The following is a 20,523-nucleotide window of genomic DNA, read 5'->3' on the forward strand; positions in this document are numbered from 1 at the left end:
GATAGAGTCTGACACGGTCTCACTGGGCTAAAATTGAGGTGTCAGCAGGACTGTGTTTCCTCCTGGAGGCTCTGGGGAGAATGTTTCCTTGCTCTTTCCAGCTTTTAGAGGCTGCCCATGTTCTTCCCTCTATCTTCAAAGTCAACAGAGGCAGGCTGAATCCTCATGTTGCATGCTCTGACCTCCTGATCTGTTTTTTCTGCTGCTTTTAATGACTCTTGTGATTACATTGGGCTCATGCAGATCATTGAGGACAATCTCCCCATCTCCAGGTCCTTAATTTAATCACATCTGCAAAGCTCCTTTTTGGCATGTAAGGTAACACATTCATTCACAGGTCCAGGGGATTAGGACATGGACAGTTTTGGGGTGCGCAGGGGGCATTATTCTGCCTAGCACAACACCTCTCAGTACTCTTCATTTTCTATACGTGTGTATGTGTGTGTGTGTGTGTGTATTTTTTTAGAAATATTAAGAGGGCTCATTTGGCCAGTAAGGTTTTGGGCTATTTTTGTTTTCTTTTTATACTTTTCTATATTAAAAAAAATAAAAAACACAACCTCACAAATGTAATTGCTCTAAAAAGAATGTAAGAGATGGCACAATTGTTAAAGTAAATATAACAATAAAATGAGAAAATGTAATATTTCAAACTTTATTTGAAGAGTCACATACATTGATTTGAGCTTATGGTATAATGATATAATGGTTCCCACTGACATATTTTCTCAGGGCTCTTAAATGGACAGGCAGGGATTAAAGTATAAGATAAATTGGAAAGTATTTGTAATTTTCATGATATGAATATGTTCTAATACTATTGGCATATAAAAACTTACACTAGCAGTCAACATTTTTTGTCAACCTGTCACTGCTCTTAAATATTTTGAAGGGGAGAAATCAGTGAGATTAAGATAAATAAAGTTGGCTAGGCACGGTGGCTCACACCTGTAATCCTGACACTATGGGAGGCTGAGGTGGAAGGATTTCTTGAGATCAGGAGTTCAAGACCAGCCTGTGTAAGAATGAGACCCCCGTCTCTACTAAAAATAGAAAAATTAGCTTGGCTCAGTAGTGGTGGTGCACCTCCGTAGTCCCAGCTACTCCAGAGGCTGAGGCAGGAGGATCACTTGAGCCCAGGAGTTTGAGGTTGTTATAGGCTATGATGACGCCACTGCAGTCTAGTTGGGACAACAGCAAGACTCTGTCTCAAAAAAAAAAAAAAAAGATAAATAAAACTGACAATCCTTGAGCACCAACTAAGAAGTCAGATGATATTTGTAAGAGCTTCATGGTTTCATGTTCATTATTTAATACCCACATTTTTTTATCTGAATTTTACCACTGAAGAAACTGAGGCAAAGTTTCCAGTTAGTAAATAACAGAGGCAGACTTTAAATTGAGGCAATCTGTTAACAAAAATTATAAGAAATTATCAATGTTAGCAAATTCATGTCCTGATATTTTCAGTGAAAGTTTTAATTAGGATACTACTTTATACTGAATATTTTTTCAGAAGCATGTTATTTATGATATAGTAAAAGAGAAAGTAAAAAAGATAAAATAACACAGCCTAAAGTAAACTGATTTTGTGAAAATGCATCTAATGTAAAGGCAAAGTAAGCCTACATGATTTTTATCCTCTGAGGCTTCTGTTTCCATACTCTCAAGCACCCTAAAAATTTGTTGTATTAAAATATAAAGCACGTATGCATATTGTTTGTAACACCTTGAAAGATTTCCTTAGGACATACCAAGTGAATTGGATTATTATTTGCATGTTCATTAATTTTAACCTTATGAAACTCTATCACCTTTAGATTTCCGAAAATTACATGCAGCATCTTATCAAGACATTTGCATTATGTATGAACAGATATTTAACACATTTTAGACCTAGATAGATTATTTAGAAATACATTAGTTCGCTGGTCCAAAGAGTACTTTAAGAGAGATATGTGTATCATATCCATATGTGTTTGAAAACCCTTTTTTAACTATAATTATTTATTTTAAGCCATCTTTAAAGATTTTTTTTCTTGGATTTTCATTGCCTAATAACATTTTTTTATAGTTATGCATGTTATTTTTATAAGTTTTAAATATATCTCTACATATCAGAGTTTACATTGCTTGATGCACCACTTCACCTAAACCTTCAGTGGAAATGTAATGTAGTTTTTCCTTTCAGATATTTGCTGCACCGTCATTTGATGACAAGATCCTGGAAGTCGTTGCAATATTTGATAGCATGCAAATGGCAGTTTCAAGGGTCATTAAATTGCAGCATCATCGAATAGCCCAGGTTGGTTTTTCTAATCAAACCTGACTGCACTCCTTGGGCCACAGAGAGTTGGGGGGAAGCTATTCCGAATGACTCCTGCACTGGGTATTCATCTATGAAATATTGACTTTCTTGTCATGTCAGTTGTTACCATGTCATTGTAAGTGGTAGAGCACAGCATTTCATCCGACAGAACAGACTAATAGTCAAGCCAAAATGCAGATAGAGTGTCACTTCTGAGGATGATTTGTACTCAAAAATAACTTGTCTGTTTTATTTCAGTGCCGTACAGTAAAAATCACTATATTTGGCGATGAGGGAGTCCCAGTGCAGGTGGATGGTGAAGCATGGGTTCAGCCTCCAGGGATTATCAAGATTGTGCACAAAAACAGAGCTCAGATGCTAACAAGGGACAGAGTACGTAACAAAGAACGTGCTTCTAGAATTTTATCAAGTTGTTTTTTTAAAAATCTGAAATTGCTCTGCAAAATAGAAAACAAAGAAAAAGATTTAAATTGTCTTTTAAATCTGACATTGAGGTCATTGTGGTTTTAAATATGAACAAATTTATTTATGATAGCTTTTTAAAAATTAAGACTTTGTTTTTTCAGAGCAGTTTTAGGTTTAGAGAAAAATTAAACAGAAAGTACAGAGAATTCTAATTTATATTCCCGCATACTTCCTCCTCTCTCTTCCCTGTATACATAAATTCCCCTATTATTAACACCTTGCATTAATGTGGCACATTTGTTACGATCGATGTGCTAATATTGATGCATTATCTTTAACCAAAGTCCATAGTTTACATTACTCTTTGAGTTTTACATCTGTGGGTTTGGACAAAGGTATAGTCACTTGTATCCACCATTATAATGTCATAGAGCATAGTTTCACTGCCCTAAAAATTCCCTGTGCTCTACCTATTCATCCCTCCCTCCCTTGCCCTGGCCCCGTCAGTCACTGATCTTTTTACTGTCTCCATAGTTTTGCCTTTCCAAGAATATATATTTTTATTTTTTTTTTTTGCCTATTCTCATTTTATTTTATTTTTTTTTATCATTAATAACAATTTAATTTTACAGAATCAAAGAGTCTAACAGTATATCTTGTTAGATACAAAATGTCCTCATAATGTATACATTATTTCTTGTACAATGATATGAAATAATATGGGAAATATTCATGATAAATTATTAAGTGAACAGTGCAAGTTAAAAACAACAGTTTCATATTTTTTTCCCCACCCCCCCTTTCCCGAGTCAGCACCTTCAAGTGTTACCACTCCCCAAACGGTGCGCAATGCACTCATTGTGTAGGCATACCCCCATCCGCTCCCCCACCCCCCACCTCAGTCTGATGTCCAATTGGTGTCGTTCCCAGATTTGTATTTAGGTGGTGATCAGGGAAACCAATTTTCTGGTGAGTACATGTGATGCTTGTTTTTCCATTCTTGGGATACTTCACTTAATATAATGGGTTCCAACTCTCTCCAGGAGAACCATAGAGATGTCGTATCTTCATCATTCCTTATAGCTGAGTAATATTCCATGGTATACATATACCACAGTTTACTAATCCAATCATGTATTGATGGGCATTTGGGTTGTTTCCACATCTTTGCCATTGTGAATTGTGCTGCTATAAACATTCGGGTACATGTGTCTTTGTTACAGAATGGCCTTTTTTCCTTTGGGTATATGCCCAGTAATGGGATTGCTGGGTCAAATGGCAGGTCTACTTGAATCTGTTTAAGATACCTCCATAATACTTTCCACAGGGGTTGCACTAGTTTGCAGTCCCACCAGCAGTGTATTAGTGTTCCTGTCTCTCCACACCCACGCCAACATGTGTTGTTTTGGGTTTTTTTGATAAAGGCCATTCTCACTGGGGTTAAGTGATATCTCATTGTGGTTTTGATTTGCATTTCCCTGATGATTAGAGATGTTGAACACTTTTTCATATGTTTGTTAGCCATTTTTATATCTTCTTTTGAAAAATTTCTATTCATGTCCTTTGCCCACTTTTTGATAGGGTTGCTTGATTTTTTCTTGCTGATTTTCCTGAGTTCTAAATAGATTCTTGTTATCAGTCCTTTATCTGATGTGTAGTATGCAAAAATTTTTTCCCATCCAAGAATATATATTTTTAATTAAGGTCAACCTTTAGCAAATAAGACTGCCAATATTGCTCCCATCTAGTATACATAAAATAGTAAAGATTGAAGTATAAAATCTTTTTTTCAACTTTTTCATGATATAGTCTTCATCATGGACTCCATTACTTTTTGTTTGTTGTGGTACACTGGAAAACTTTAAAATGTTTGTTTTTATGATTGCAATTTATTTAATGAGGTGTTAGATTAGAGAAAAAGCAATTGTAGTTCTACCTAAGTACATGTTTATATGGGCCTCAGAGTTCTAAACTAACAATTCATTGCAATGTTGATTTTAAATAGGCCTTTGAAAGCACTCTGAAGTCTTGGGAAGATAAACAGAAGTGTGACTCTGGTAAACCGGTTCTTCGAACCCATTTGTACATCCACCACGCCATGGACTTGGCCACGGAAGAGGTGTCGCAGATGCAGCTGTGCTCCCAGGCTGCAGAGGAGCTCATTACGAGGTATGGAAGCTCTGCTGGCTTTTTAGACTATGAGAACTCTGGTCTCAGCCAGTTTTGTTTTTTTAATGGTAACACATGGTTTCAGTAGTTTGTGGTGTCAAGAGATACAATGACTCTTCTTCACTGGCTGCCCCATTTGTGCGTTGCAATTGCTGCCCTCCTTTATTAGGTCCTCTCCAACACACACACACACACACACACACACACACACACACACACAGATGCATACACACGTTCTCTGCAGTCCAGACCTTAGATGTCTTGAAACACAATGCCTAACTTACCTTGCCACATCGTACTCTTTCCATTATTGTTTATTTACTCACTTTATATGCAATCATTATGCTATACTACCTACTTATATGTTGCCTTATAATTATTAATCAGATGTTTACGTAATGTAGAAGGACGTCTAAACATTAACCCTATTCCCAGGGAGAGTTGGGGCAAAAAAAAAAAAAAAAAAAGAGTCCAAGAACCAGTTTCCAACAGATCTCTAACATTTTGAGACCATGCATAAATTCATTTTGGCAGACAGAAAGGGAGAAGATTAAAAAACAAAGCAAGTCTTATAAGCGTTAAAATAAAAATCACTATAACCAGGAGCAAACTTCAGAGGGGATGAGGGACTGGTCACTGATAAAAGTGTTGAAAAAGAAAAGAAGGAGAGCAAGGTTCAGTGGTTGTGGGGCTCACTTGCTTCCTCTTCCTCCCTTCTATTGCCATTTGTCCTCCCTCTCCTGCCTTACTCTCCTCTTTAAATATTTATTAGATACCTAGAATATATGAGATATTAGAGATATAAAAGAAAAGATATACACTCCCAACTGCTGGACAAATATTCAGAATTAGAATAAAATACTACAACTGTAAGATACTGGGTAGCTCAGAAGAAAGGGGAAAAAAACTGAATATTTACTCGGCTAAATCCACATCACTGCATTCTGTACATCTCCGCTTCTTAGCCACAGGGATATTAGTTTTAGGGTAAGTGTCTTTGAGATACCACAGACAACTTCTGTGGCCTCTGATATGCAGTGTTTTCTTGAAGCCAAAATATTTTTCCCATTTTATCATCTTGTGAACCAATCAAATAACTTTACCGCAAAAAGGAAGTGAAAGTTGGCCAGACTTGCTTGTGGTCAACCTAGTTGGGTTCCTCCTCTGTTTTTAAATTTTGCAAAAAGTTCACTTGTATATTTTCAGAATTTATTCATCCAATATTCAGTAAATATTTCTGAGCCCCTTATATGGGCCAAGCAACAGATTAGGCACAGGAAATACCAAGATGACTACGTATGGCCCTGCTTCATTTGTTCACAGATGAGTGGGTCAGAGAAGTGTGGCCAAAGGGCTGTCACAGGGCACGCAGTGGGCTCTGCGAATGCACAGAGGAGGCCGTGAAGGAGGGCTGCCTGGAAAAAGTCACCTCTAAGCAGAGGCCCAGAGGGGTGTAAGTTCTTGCTACTTTCAGGAAATCTCAGAGAGCTCGGGGTGACTAAGAGGTTGGTGTAGTATATTCAAGAATGTGGGAAATGTGGATGGAGAGGTGAAGAAGGGCCAGATCTTTATGGGATGGCTCTGGAAGTAGCATGGAGGATTTTTTTGGAAGACAGAAAAGCTGGGGCGGGGTGAACACTAAGGGTGCTGCCGGAATAGTCCTGAGAAGAAATGATGCATTAAAGCAGTAGAGATGGAAAGGAGAAAAGAGAGTTGAGACAGTTTAGAATCTAAAATTGGTATGTGGGCATGAATTAGGAGACAGGATGACCTTAAGGTTTCCAGTCAATGGCTGGGTGGATTGTGGTGCCTTTAAAGGAGCCACAGTATTCAGGAAGAGGAGCAGGTTTGAGAGGGAAAATGATGGGTTCTATGTGGACTTCGGAATTCAAATTACATTAGAAATACCTGGGAGGAGGTTCAACAGGCAGTTGGAAATGTTGATCTGAAGTTGATTTACCTCTTTCCCTTTCTTTGAAAATTAGAGTAACATTTACCCATCTCTGTTCCTCTGATAAATAGCCCATCCTTCGTGATTTTTCAAGGTTATTGACAATAATTGCTTAGGTGACATTAGCAAGTTCCTTTGTGCCTTGGATATCAATTGTGTATGGTCCTCAAGAATCCAACTCTTTTCCTTTACTCTTGATTTGACAACATAGGGCTTCTATCCCTTTTCTTATTCTGTCCTTCCCAGATTGAAGGTCCTTCTCTATGAGGATGTGACAGGCAAAAGCATTTGAATAGTCTGGCCTTCTTGCTCATCTGCAAGCCTCACATCATTTTCTAGCAATCAGAAGAACTTTTCCTCCTTTCTCTTCTTTGGCCTTAGTGCATTCCAGGATTTCATCTTTCCAGGACTTTTCTTAGAGGTTTGGATATAAGAGGACTATGGCACAACAGGCTTTAGAGTTGGATAGACACAGATTCAAAGCCTGGCTGTACCACTTGTTAGCTCTGTATACATAACCAAATCTCTCTGAGCCTCGATGTCTTCATCTGTGAAGTGGTGAAAATGAATTATAGCTACCTTTTAAGGCTGTGAATATTAAATTAGATGATGCTTATAAATCACTTTGCTTATAAATGGTAGTGCTCTTCCTCTAATTTGTTGTATTTGAAGTTTCAGCAAATGAAAGACAAGTTTCTACTCTGAATATCTGTGATCCCTCTCACTTACCAATGATTCTGCAAAATGAAGTATTACTATATTTTGTTCTCTCAAATAGCACTTTGATTTGTTTATCTCTGATTCTAAGCCTAACTTTTTATATAAAGATTTTCAATTTAAAACTCTTTGTTGCAATGGGGTTTTGAACTTATAAATCTACTCCTTGCCATTCCTAATTGAGCAACCATGTAAAAAAATTTCTTTTAATTTATCTTTATTTTTTTTTTACTTGTATTATCCTCCTCTACACTTCAAAAAAAATCAGCAATTCTCAAAAAAGTTTTTTGTTCCTTTGTTTCATTTTTGCTTTTAGGATTTGTGATGCAGCCACAATTCACTGTCTTTTGGAGCAAGAACTGGCCCACGCTGTGAATGCCTGCTCCCATGCACTGAATAAAGCCAACCCACGGTGCCCGGAGGTGAGGATCTAATGGTAAATTCTCATTCCACAGATTCTTTTGGTGTTACACTTATATTTGAATACTGTAAAATATGGCACACCCTGTGAATGAAATTTATGTAGACTGTATGAGTCTCTACCAGAAGCTTACAGTAACTTTGTTGTCAATTTTTTCTTTTCCTTTTCCTGCCATTTTTCCATTCCTGCTCTTAAATCCTCTTCATTTTTTTCTCTTTCACTTTCAGTCACTTGTCACCTTGCCTTATTCCTTCAGTTGTTTTTTTTTTAGCTGCTCATTCCTGTCTTAAGTATTTTTTTTCTCCCCTGCACCTTGATAAAGGGCAAACTTAGGTATCATCAGTGTGCATTTTGTTAGGTAATAATAGAATGGATAGAATATAACTCTTGTCGATATGAAATGTGGTACATGGTAGAATGCTATAGTATAGAGAAAACTGATAGCATTATTTTATTCTTTTAGTTATTCAATTGAAGTTACCTGAATTAATATATAAGTAAATGCTTGTTCTCAAGATTAGGGTCTAAAAGCAATATGTTGGCTGGGCACAGTGGCTCACTTCTGGGAGGCTGAGGCAGGAGGATTGCTTGAGGCCAGGAGTTCAAAACCAGCCTGAGCAACATAGCAAGAACTCAACTCTACAAAAAATAGAAAAAATTGTCCTGGCATGGTGGTGTGCACTTGTAGTCACGGCTTCTGGGGAGGCTGAGGCAGGAGGATCTCTTGGGCCTAAGGAGTTCTTGGTTGCAGGGAGCTGTGATGACACTGCACTGTAGCCAGGGCAACCGAGCAAGACCCTGTGTCAAAAAAAAAATTAAAAAATAACAATAAAAAGCAATCTAGTTGGAGCTACTGAGAGTGAACATCAGTAGTTAGAACTATAATCAGATAACGCCCCTTTTAAGATACCGTTTTCTGTGACTTAGCTTTTTTATGGAAATAGATACAAGTTGGTGTTAGCACATACATATTTATAGGTAGGAGAGATGATCCTGAGTGTATTCACTGTAGTCAGAGCATTCTTTTAGTTCTGTGATATAATAATTAGAAGAGATAATCATACTAATAAACGTGAGTATGACATTTTGCAATTATAGAAATGTGGTCAATTTTAAAAATATTTGTGCTGTGAATTTAAATTGTGAGAATAAAATTGAAAGCATTTACTAATGAGGGGATCCAAATTTAACATAGAATCACATGTCTTTGATATTCTTCTTTTCTAGAGTCTCACGAGAGACACCGCCACTGAAATAGCCATCAATGTGAAGGCGCTGTATAATGAAACGGAGTCTTTACTAGTTGGCAGGGTTCCTTTGGTAAGGAAAGAAAATGACTGATACATAAGAATGATGAAATAAATGTATGGGCCTCACCTTCATTAGAGAACATGTATTCAGTAGACTTGAAGGCAGAAACAGCCTTTTGGCCTCCATACTTAGAGCTTCCTTTTTACCTAGCTTTTGTCTTCAACAACATGTATGACTGAAATTGAGAGTTACGAGTCAGGCTAACAGGAGTAAAGATTTCCTTTCACACGTGCCATCATATTTCCATGAAGTCCTGCTCTCCGCAGTCAGCTTTCAGAGACTTGAGCTTTATAAAGCGTAATAGACATTCCTCAGGTACTCATTACTGCACACGAGTGGAGGAAGCCATGGGTTTTATTAAACCCCGAATTAACATTTGAAATATGACTGGTATGGTCATCCAGATTTGCTTTAAAAAGGACGCTTTCTAGATGTAGTGTTTCAAAGAACTAAATTTCAAGAACGATCCCTAGTTTACTTCAGATTCGTCCTGGAAATCAAGTTTAGGCAAAGCCTGAATCTGACTGCAGTTCTTGGACCTCAATCAGAAGTGCTAGAAGCCCGCGGATGCCCTGTTTGGTTAGCCCCAGACTCAGCCTTGCTTTATAAATACGTCACCAATGTCCAGTGTTCTAGCATATTGGGTCTTGTCGCCACCTAGAGTTCGATTGTGGCTTATTCACACACGCTGTTAGCACTGTGTAGAAGGCCTAATGTCTTAGTTGTTTTTTAATTCCTTGTAACAATTCTGACTAATTGATAGGTGCTGATCTTTAACATTTCTTTTGACAGTAATTGCCTCTCATGTCTGGGAAAATATACACCTAAATAAAAGTGATATTAAAAGTCATAGTACCTGGCAGAGTGGGTGAGTGAGTGGGAGGGGCATCACACAGTCTAGCTACTGAGTGCCTGGGCTTGGAATTTCTGTTTGCCTGTGGGCCAGGAGAGTGCCACCTTTGGAGAAGCTTACAGGCTGCATGAAGGCCATTGCTCTTACCCACCTCCACAGGAAAGTGAGACACAGCTTCTGCGGGACTAGAGATGGCTGCCTCTGCTATGGCCGTGAAGAAAAAACTTTTAGGAAGAACCATTGGTTATCTCTTTTGATAAAACCAATGGAGCCCTCTTCTTGGCTATTTTTGTCACCACTGTTGTTAACCAGAATCTTCTGCTGCTCTTCTAAAATAAGTCCTATGTAAAATCTAGTGAGATGTGACTTGGGTCTCAATTTTTATATTGAGTACCTGTAATTTTTTGTGTTATTTGAAATACATTTAAGATAATTTCTGACAAGAACTAGCAGCATAAATTATTGTGTACTTTTGTTCTCTATATACCAGAAGTACCTGCTGAGTACAATTTGGCTAATATTTACGAATTGTTTTATGTTAATATGGAAGGATTACCCCCCTACTCTTCTCTATCATTGCCAAATGTGGATATTTGGCTTAAAATGTACACCACTGAATTTTACCAAAACCTTTGACAATAGTGGTATCACAGTACAGAGTTGATTATATTTGAGAGCAAGTAGGGTTTACTCTTTATTTTACTACTAGAATGAATATTAATAACCATTTTATCAATTTTATAAGGCATATATTCTTAGACTTAAAGGAAAGTAGTAAATTTTATACAACAGAGTGAAGAATCTTCATATTTTTATTAACTACCGGAATTGGTATATACCTTGAATAACAAGAGGAAACAAAAAAAAAAGTTTATAATAAAAAATAGTAATATTCTTTCTGAACTTTTAGTTCTAAAATTCTATGAACATATATATAGGAACTCTATAATTTTAAATAATTTATAAAAGCATTGGTTAGCTAGAAGAGACCTCAGAAATAATTAGTCACAATGTGGTATTTCTGGAGGAGGAAACTAAGTCTCCTGAATTCAATTAACCTTCCCTTAGTTACATAGTCAGTCATAAGGCCAGGACTAGAAGCCAATCAACTGCCTTCCAATTCTGTGCATGACAGTGTTTATTTCACCTTTATTCATGCATTGAACATGTAAATGTATTTTAATAACTGCTTCAAATGGGTTAATGTATATAATAGGTGACCAGTTAAATTCTCTTTATAGTATCCAAAGCGTATTCCTGATTACAAGCCATTTAGCTTTTTGCTTTGTCCTGATTTTTACAACAGTTTTTTATCACAAATTTTTCTGAGATTCGTGGTTTTTTTTTTTTTTCTTAAAATTATTCTTTAAATTCTCAAGGAGATTTTTCTGCAGATTCTTTTTATATGACAAGTTTTTGGCCAATTTAAGAAATATTATTTGTTCACCTGGTGACCTATGTAAATCGGAAGGAATTCTGGCACAAATAAGTGGAATAATGAGACTAAGCACTTGTGCAAATAAAAATGAGTAGGTAGATGCTTAGAAGGAGGAAAGTAGGGGGTTTACATAGAAGAAACACCAAAAGCAATACTTCTGTGAAGTTATTAAATTCTCACTAGCTATTTATACAATCTTTGGGAAGTAAGGATTAGATTAAATCTATCCAGATTTTTAAAAATGAAATAAATATAAAGGAATGTTATTTTAAAAAAATTCCTTAATTTTAAAAAAACTAGCCTAATAAGAGGTAAGGATGTTCACTGTCAAAATAAAATAATTTGTTCTATTTGAGGTTTGTTACTGAGTCTTATTTTGTTTTTTAATCTGCTGGGGAATAGCAGTTGGAATCTCCACATGAAGAGCGGGTGTCCGATGCCTTACACTCGGTGGAGGTGGAGTTGCAGAAGTTAACAGAGATTCCTTGGCTTTACTATATCTTACACCCAAATGAGGATGAGGTATGTAAATTCAGCCTTTTTCTTTGGAAATGTACACCTCATCACCATAGAATTTGCACTCATCTTTGAAAAAGAGATATTTAGGGAAAAATACATTTTGAATACCACTTTCAAATATACTGTTCTTGAACAAGTAAGAAACAGGCATTTATGTGAACAAAGACACTTTATGGGAATTGGTACATTTCCAGTAGTACATCATGAACATTTTCTTGAAGAGGTTACAACTGTTCTACAATGATTAGTGTTTATAACCTATCCCTATTTTATCTCTATTATCAGAGTGGGTTTGTCTTCTCTTAGTATCCTGAAAAAAATTCTTTTCTTGCTTGATTTGAACAGGAGCCTCCCATGGATTGTACCAAAAGAAACAGCAGAAGCACAGTATTTCGCATAGTGCCAAAGTTTAAAAAGGAAAAGGTTCAGAAGCAGAAGACAAGTTCGCAGCCTGGTAGGTGGTCCACGTGGGAAAGGGAAGCATAACATTATGGAAAAATAACTTATTAAAGTGATACCATTGCAGTGATGAAAATGTCCCAGGGCTAGACAGTGGTGTTGCACACCATCATACGTATACTAAATGTCATTGAATTGTGCACTTTAAAATGGTTACAGTGGTGAATTCCCTGTTGTGTGAATTTTACCATAAAAAATCATGTCATATGTAAAACACGTTAAAGTCTCGGTAGGAATCTGTAGTAATGAAGCGCACAAGAAAATCAGGTGGTTGCTAATTTGCTTCTACTTTGTTCCGTGGATGTCTCTGTTCAGATGGTTTTTTATCTTTCTCAACAGCAATTCAAAGCGTCAGTGTGTAATTTGTTTTTCTTCTTCAAAGTTCGCCATTTAGATCACGTTGATACATGGAACACAGAAACTTTCATTTACTCCTTTAACTTGCCAAATATATTTTCCTCCTAAAATTATATGTTCTCTTTCTCCTGTTTTAAGGACACCATTTTAACCCCTTGATAATTATGACTATGTGCTGTAATACCTGCATTCTCAAGCAAAGATTAAACCCTCTCTTTGTTGCTGTTTTTCTAATTCCCTTTTTACCTTTCCTTAAAGTTCAAATTTACTCACTGTACTAGTGCTGAAGCATCTTCCAGTTCTATGTATATGATGATAGCTGCCTTTCATAATCAAATCATTTTATAAATTCTTCTGAGTTAGCTATCTCATTTTTTTTTTTTTTTTTTTTTTGAGACAGAGTCTTGCTCTGTCACCTGGGCTAGAGTTCAGTGGCATCATCATAGCTCACTGCAACCTCAAAATCCTGGACTCAAGCGATCCTCCTGACCTGAGTAGCTGGGACTATAGATGTGTGCCACCATGACTGGCTAATTTTTGGATTTATTATAGAGATGGGGTCTTGCTATTGCGCAGGCTGGTCTTGAATTCCTGGCCTCAAGTGATCCTCCCCAACCCAGCCTCCCAAAGTGCTAGGATTACAGGCGTGGGCCACTGCGCCTGGCCAGTTATCTTATTTTTTAAAAAGTGATATAAAACCTCATTTGTGATGTTCATAGGGCAGCTACTGAAGGGCATTTAAAAACCAAAAGCAGCAAATAAGTAGGCTTTAATCAAGCTAATCAATGTTGAATAAAATATATAAGATAATGATTATACATACTGAAAAATAACATAACTAATCTTAGCAGTGCTGATGGAGTTTTTAAATGATATTAAATTGATAAATTGATTTAATAATACATTGATTCCTGTTATTATCAATAGTAGTATAATGGAACCAATGTAGGAAACACTTGAAGTTAGCAAGACCTTAAGCAGAAAAGTTTGTTTAAAATTGAGTAGCCCATATCAGATTTTAAATTTTAATTAGCATTTGTAGTTCATTGCAGTCTATAGCTGTTTTCATGCATGATCTTAGGAAAATCATCAGCGCTTATGTAGACCTTGCACCACTGATCCTAATGATGTTAAATAACTTTTGGATGCATATTGGGTGGCTTTAATGAAGAAATTGGAATAAAGCTAAGCATGGATGCATGGCCGTAAATGTTCTTGTATAGTCAGATCCTTGTGTTCATTGAGAGTCTGTAACCTGCATGGGAAAAAGTGGAACTATAGTTTTGTTGAAACGAGACCTTTAACCTTGCCTTTGCTAGCACTGCCGCTACACTCTGTTTTGCATCCTTTTTGGCCAGCCTTTGCTTTGTAATGCATTGAGCATGTAGAAATTATGGGGGTTTTGCTCTTAACTTTGGTAGTTCAGAAGTGGGGCACAGAGGAAGTTGCTGCTTGGCTGGATCTGCTCAATTTGGGAGAGTACAAAGATACCTTCATCCGTCATGACATCAGAGGGGCTGAACTTTTGCATCTGGAAAGGCGAGATCTTAAGGTATTTCCTTTGTGCTACTCTTCTGCTCTTGAAAATATTCTTGCAAAACAGAATCCTTTCTCCTGTGCCTCTTCTGTTACGTGCTTTAGCTTGCCTTATGTTATGTAATCTAACATTTACTGTCCTGTGGGCTGAGTTCCTTGTATGCTGTCTAAAATAAGAATGTCGGCAATATTTTCCTGTCAAAATTGCTCTCTATTATAGCTAATGCTCAGCATGATTTAGTAATTTTTCTCTGCATCCATTGATATGACCGTTCCTGTGCTAGTATTTCCAAGTGGATCATGTTTCCATCAGCACATGTTATTGGATCAACATGGAAGGTGATAATTGTTACTGAAAATGGCTAAAGAAATTCTAATATTAACAACTAAAAGTTAATTCAAAATACTAATAAAAAAGCCTTTCTAGTATATGGAACTAAATGAGAGACTTATACCAATAGCTACTTAAAGTCCTATGATTTTGTCGTGTTTCTAAATCGGCCACTCATAAGTCACACAAACAGCTAGACCAATAAATTCAAATTTCCTTTCCATGATGTATTGTGAAAATTCTTTTATTCTCAAAAAGAAATTTAATATTTTATTTAGTAAATGAGGGTAAAACTATGCCTAGCTTTTGCTAAAAAGCAGCTCAGATCCTATTTGTTATTTATGACAGAGGGAAAATTATTAATTCATGATCTACCGCAATTTCCTTTTATTCTTTGGGTAGATACTCAATAGTAGAAATAGCCAAATGAGCCTATTCTGTCTATGAGTTGGGAGTAGGATTTTGTCATATTTTCTTACCACACACGGCCGTTTTAAAATTCCAGTAAGTAATAACATTTGTTGGAGTTGATCCCTTTCTTGTAGACCAAGTTCTAAATTGCTTTGAATCATGATACAGTGAATTCCTAACAAATTAATGAACTACTATGCCTTCATCGATACCTATGGCAGCAAAGATCTTTGAACAGATAATGGGTAGTATAAAGTAAAGATCTTTATTAAACAGAGTCATAGAGTAAAAAGTTTTAGCATATCAACAGGTGAACACTACTTATACCTAAACATTTTTAGCCATAAAAATAATAAAAGAATAGATGAATTAATTACCTTAGCTGAGAGTCCTAAATTTGGAACATAGCAAAACATACAGTATTAGAGTTCATAAAGCAAAGGTTGGCTTCAAAATTTGAAATGAGTACACAAAAAAGTAAACGTAGGGGGTCATTATATCTGACACATTTGTGTAACTTCCGATATCCTTGGCAAATAGCAGTATTTATTGAGTAGCTACTGATTAATATATTATACCAGCTTCTCTAGGTAGTATCTGCCCTCTAGAAGGTTGCCTCTCATTTGCCATGAATAAGCATACATTCAAGGAAAAGACTGTGTGTGTATATAAAAAACATATACGTATAAACACACATACAAACATATATAAACATACAGATATCCACACACAACGAATGAAGCAAATATTTGCAGAATGATAAAACAAAGCTCGAACATACACTGAGGCAACATTAGAGTGATACGACCTTGCTGAGAAGAGTAGAAAGGCGATGGTTAAGAATTATTTTAGTAAATTTTAGCTTCTCGTGGGCCTTTTTTGGTTCTGTTTTGTTTTTATTTTTAATGCAAATTACATTCTCTCCCTTAAAACTTTTCTGTCAGAAATTTGTATTGACATTTTCAACTCTTTTGGCTCTGAAACAAGGTGTGGGGGGATGGGAAAAGAAAAGGTTACAGCAGGAGCCTTCTGTAGCACAAAACCATGAAGCCAGTGGAGGAGCTCTCATCATCCTCTGGCTGTAGCTGTCCGCAGGGGCAGACTCTTGAGAATAGTCTGTACATGTTGGTAAAGCATTACCTGCTCCTGAGGTAATCTCGTCCATCCCCATTTTTTCAAATGCTATTAATACTTATGACTAGATCAGTGGCTCATGAGTTATCTCTCCAGCCCTGCCTGACCTGATTTGTGACCTTCGGATTGTATTACCAACTGACTAATTGATTTCTTGCATATGGCACAGAGATAATCAGTCTTAACATGTCCAAAACCAAACCCTTGATCTCCCATTCCACTCCCATTCTGCCCCTTCTCCAGTGTCCTGCATTTTAATAAGTCATGTCTCTGGTCCTCTGGGTACTCCAGGCAGAGAAACCTAAAGTCATACTCGGCGCCTTCCTCTTCCTCATCCATCTCCCTGTAGCCTGTCGAGTCCATCACCAAATCATGTTGACTGGAATCTGCGCTCATTGCTCTTTATCTGCTGTCCACAGTCCTACTGCGGAAAGTGCTGCTGTCCAGTCTGGCTTATGTGAAGCCAGTAGCTTCCTAAGTGGTCTTTCCACTGTGACTCTTTATTTCTTAGTCCGTTATCCACATTGCAACCAGAGTGGTATTTAAAAATCGTCAATCAGGTCTATCACTTCTCTGCTTAATACCTGTCAGTGGCTTCCCATTTCTATGAGAATCAAGACCCACATCTTTATGGAGACCTACAAGTTTCTGCCTGTTTACTTAACCTCCTGTGCAGCCTCTGGCCCCTCACCGGGCTATGTCCCGCCCACCCTGGTCTTATTTCAGTTGCTTAAAAATATTGAACTTTTTCTCCCCTTAGGGGTGAGCAGACCCTCTTTGCCTGTGTTCCCCCTACCCTTCACCTGGCTAACTCCTGCTCAGAGCGTAGCCCAAGCGTTACTTCCTTATTACTGAAACAGCTAGAGATAGCAACATGGCAGTCTAAAGCTGAGAAAGGGAAAATATTTCTCATGTGCTTTAGCAGATAAAGAAGCAAACTGACTACAATATTTTCCCTGCTGGAGCACTGTAGGAGAGAAAGGAGGGACACCAGAGAAAATGGTAAAGACATGGTGGTGGGAGGGATGGGTTTTGTTTGTTTGTTTTTTGTTTTTTCTATTTGGAAAGTTGTATGTGTATAGCTAGAAGTATAAGCATAAAGCGTGCTTTGGCAAAATTAGGCTTATTCATTCACAGAAAGAAAAAGGCAATAATAAAGGATATGACAAAAATTAATATATAATGATATATGATAAAATATATGATATATGATAAAATAAAGATATAACAAATGTGATGACATAGCTTTATCATAGCCTATACCCTAGAAGATACAAAAGTGTTGAATTCAAACTGAAGCATAGAAAATATAGTTAAGAAGTTAGTATAACTCCACAGAAAACATTCAACTTATAACACCAAAATAGTAATTCTGAGTAGAGTCTACTTCCCCCAAAGAAGTTTTTATTCTTGAGAATACAGTGTGTGTGTATATGGCCTAAAAATAAAATATTTCATATTTAAATATATTTAATAATCAGATACTTATGTTATCACAGAGTATAAAGAATATTTAAATATTCCACTCAAAAGAATCTAAATATGACTGTAAATGCATTTACATTCCAAATTTAGGTATCAAGCACTGCCGTCTTCCGCTAGGAGTTGATCTTGCTTTTAAGTTTGATATTTAGCACATACTCAGGAAATGTATAGTTGCCTTAGAACTAATTTTGGATGTCCTGTGTCATATGAGAAAATACTTTTCTAGGTCAGTTAAATATTATAAAAATATTATCCTGAAATTATGTTGAGTTTGAAAATAGCACTGGATATGGAAAGAATATTTTCCAGAAGGATTCAGAATTATCAGTAGCATTGCTACAATAGAGCTCAAAGATCTCATAAAGGGTCAGGGTCAGGGTCAGATCTAATAAAGGTGTGAGGGAGAAGGAGAGAGAGAGAGAAAAGATTTAAACCAGTTTGATCTATTTCATTTAAAAGTTTAAAAATAAATAATACTCTTAATTTACAAAATAGGGTAGATATTTGGAATCTATCCTCCCAGATAAATAATCTATGACTGTGTTTTTTAGGCTGCTTTGGAAGTCATCTTTTTAATATTTTTAAATATTTCAAATTTTATTTTGTGAAGAGGTTGTTTGACTTCACACATTAGCAAACTGATTATACCCATTGCACTTAAAGAAACTGTAGAGTTTGGAGGCCTTAACTCTTCCTTTTAGTTTTTCACGTAGTGAATATTATGGTTATCTTGGATGGGTTTAATTCATTCATGCCACAAATATTTGCAAAGCACCTGTTATGTACACTCTGAAGTCTTCATCCATTTCTGAAAGTTAAATATTGAATTCTTAGCACTTTTGAAAGATAGTTCCTTAAGAAACTAGAAGGATAATTCTGAGGGAAAAGAGCCAATAATATTTTGAGGGGAAGCATCAACCAACATATAACTATATTTAAGCAACTTTTTACCCATTACAATGTATAAAGAATATTCCTCTCAGATCAAAGACTTTTTTTTTTTTAGACAGAGTCTTACTCTGTTGCTCAGGCTAGAGTGTCATGGTGTCAGCCTAGCTCACAGCAACCTCAAACTCCTGGGCTCAAGCGATCCTTCTGCCTCAGCCTCCCAAGTAGCTGGGACTACAGGCATGCGCCACCATGCCCGGCTAATTTTTTTCTATATATATTTTTAGCTGTCCAGATAATTTCTTTCTGTTTTTAGTAGAGACGGGGGATCTCACTCTTTCTCAGGCTGGTATCGAATCCCTGACCTCTAGTAATCCACCCTCCTCGGCCTCCCAGAGTGCTAGGATTACAGGCGTGAGCCACTGTGCCCGGCCTGTCAGCGATATTAATATTTTTCTAGCTTTCACTTCTTGAATCATTGCATATAAACTAAAATAGATGTACTGAATACTAACTGTGTTACTTGCTGGTTAAATATTTAGTCCCCAGTTTTCTCTTATCAATAAACTTCTTTCTCTTTCTTCTTTCTTTCCTTTCTTTCTTTCTTTTTTTTTTTATTTCTTTCTACCTTTGGTCTTTTTCTTTTTCTTTTCTACTTTTTTTAGGACCTGGGGATACCGAAAGTGGGCCATATGAAGCGAATTCTCCAGGGAATTAAAGAGCTTGGAAGGAGCACTCCCCAGTCTGAGGTGTAATCATATTGGTGCTATTCCTTGAAAGAGAAGTGATTGCTACTTAATACAAAGTTCTTGGAAGCAATTGGCCATTCTTATAGTTTTCTACATAGATAAGTAAGCACCAGTGAAGCACCTCTATGGTTTGATATTTTGCTGTGGGTGAAAATTTTGATTTGAGGTATTAGAAAATATTTTTGTGCCAAAAAATAACACATTCCACAAAGCCATTTTCTTATTGTGCAAACCTGACGTGTTCAAATATGTTCACAACAGTAAAAAGGTAGGAGGAATCTGAGATGATTGCATTGTCTAAAAGGTAGAATTGTAAAATGTTTCCTTTCCTTAGATCTGGTCTGATGGAATATTCTTACTGTGCAGCTGCATAACAGTATGTAGCTAAAACTTACTAGATTTCACTATTGGAAGTATTGGCTTTTTCCTTAAAATCATTGGTTAGGAGACTAAAATATAAATTGTGTTTTGAATGTTAGATTGGAATCACCTCAGGCTCCTAGTGCTCAGTGGGCAAAGAATATAGTTAAAACCCGTCAAATACTATGAATGATTGCAAATCTAAATGCACGATGTTCCTGCCTGAAATGTCATTCTTTTTCTTGCATGTCACATCTAATATTGCAACACTTTAATAGCTTTAATGTCAGTTTTAATGGAATTTAATTTATTACTGCTCAAGTTCATTTTTGTTGGCTAAGAGCACTGCACTTTTCTGTTTTTTAATGTGGAATTTTGCATAAATATTCTGTACTTAAGACTTTGTGAACATGTGTCTGTGCCATAATCAACAAATGATATACATCTTATGCAAGTCAATTTCATTTCAATCTATCATAAGCAGTAGGTGTGCACAGTAAGAAAATTCTCTGGGTATTTTCCTAAAATTATATGCCCCATTGCCCAACAGAACTTTTTATAGCTTTCCAATCCCAAATTGCCACATTTTGTTTCTATTGTTTCATTTCAATATAATGATTTAATATTCTGTTTGAATTTATAATATAGTAGAGTGTTGACCTCCAGGAGTTTCCCAGGGTCTCAGCTGAGATCTGTGTAC

At 36.5% G+C, this 20,523-nt stretch overlaps 1 protein-coding gene across 3 annotated transcripts in view; it reads left to right on the top strand.

The window, feature by feature from the left end:
* Positions 1 to 19,469, top strand: part of DGKH (diacylglycerol kinase eta) — a 152,315-nt gene extending 132,846 nt beyond the window's left edge. Inside the window, exons 19-28 of one of the 3 annotated variants that reach the window (XM_069467210.1) lie at positions 2,192 to 2,305; positions 2,567 to 2,701; positions 4,740 to 4,903; positions 7,888 to 7,993; positions 9,220 to 9,312; positions 11,997 to 12,116; positions 12,459 to 12,567; positions 14,351 to 14,481; positions 17,307 to 17,354; positions 19,380 to 19,469. In XM_069467210.1, the coding sequence (XP_069323311.1) occupies positions 2,192 to 2,305; positions 2,567 to 2,701; positions 4,740 to 4,903; positions 7,888 to 7,993; positions 9,220 to 9,312; positions 11,997 to 12,116; positions 12,459 to 12,567; positions 14,351 to 14,481; positions 17,307 to 17,354; positions 19,380 to 19,469 (1,110 nt within the window). The remainder of the gene's footprint in view (positions 1 to 2,191; positions 2,306 to 2,566; positions 2,702 to 4,739; positions 4,904 to 7,887; positions 7,994 to 9,219; positions 9,313 to 11,996; positions 12,117 to 12,458; positions 12,568 to 14,350; positions 14,482 to 17,306; positions 17,355 to 19,379) is intronic. The other 2 variants (XM_069467208.1, XM_069467209.1) reach the window with 2 other exon arrangements.
* Positions 19,470 to 20,523: the final 1,054 nt, after the last annotated feature.

This window comes from Eulemur rufifrons, chromosome 4 (assembly GCF_041146395.1).
Source record: "Eulemur rufifrons isolate Redbay chromosome 4, OSU_ERuf_1, whole genome shotgun sequence".
NCBI lineage: Eukaryota > Metazoa > Chordata > Mammalia > Primates > Lemuridae > Eulemur > Eulemur rufifrons.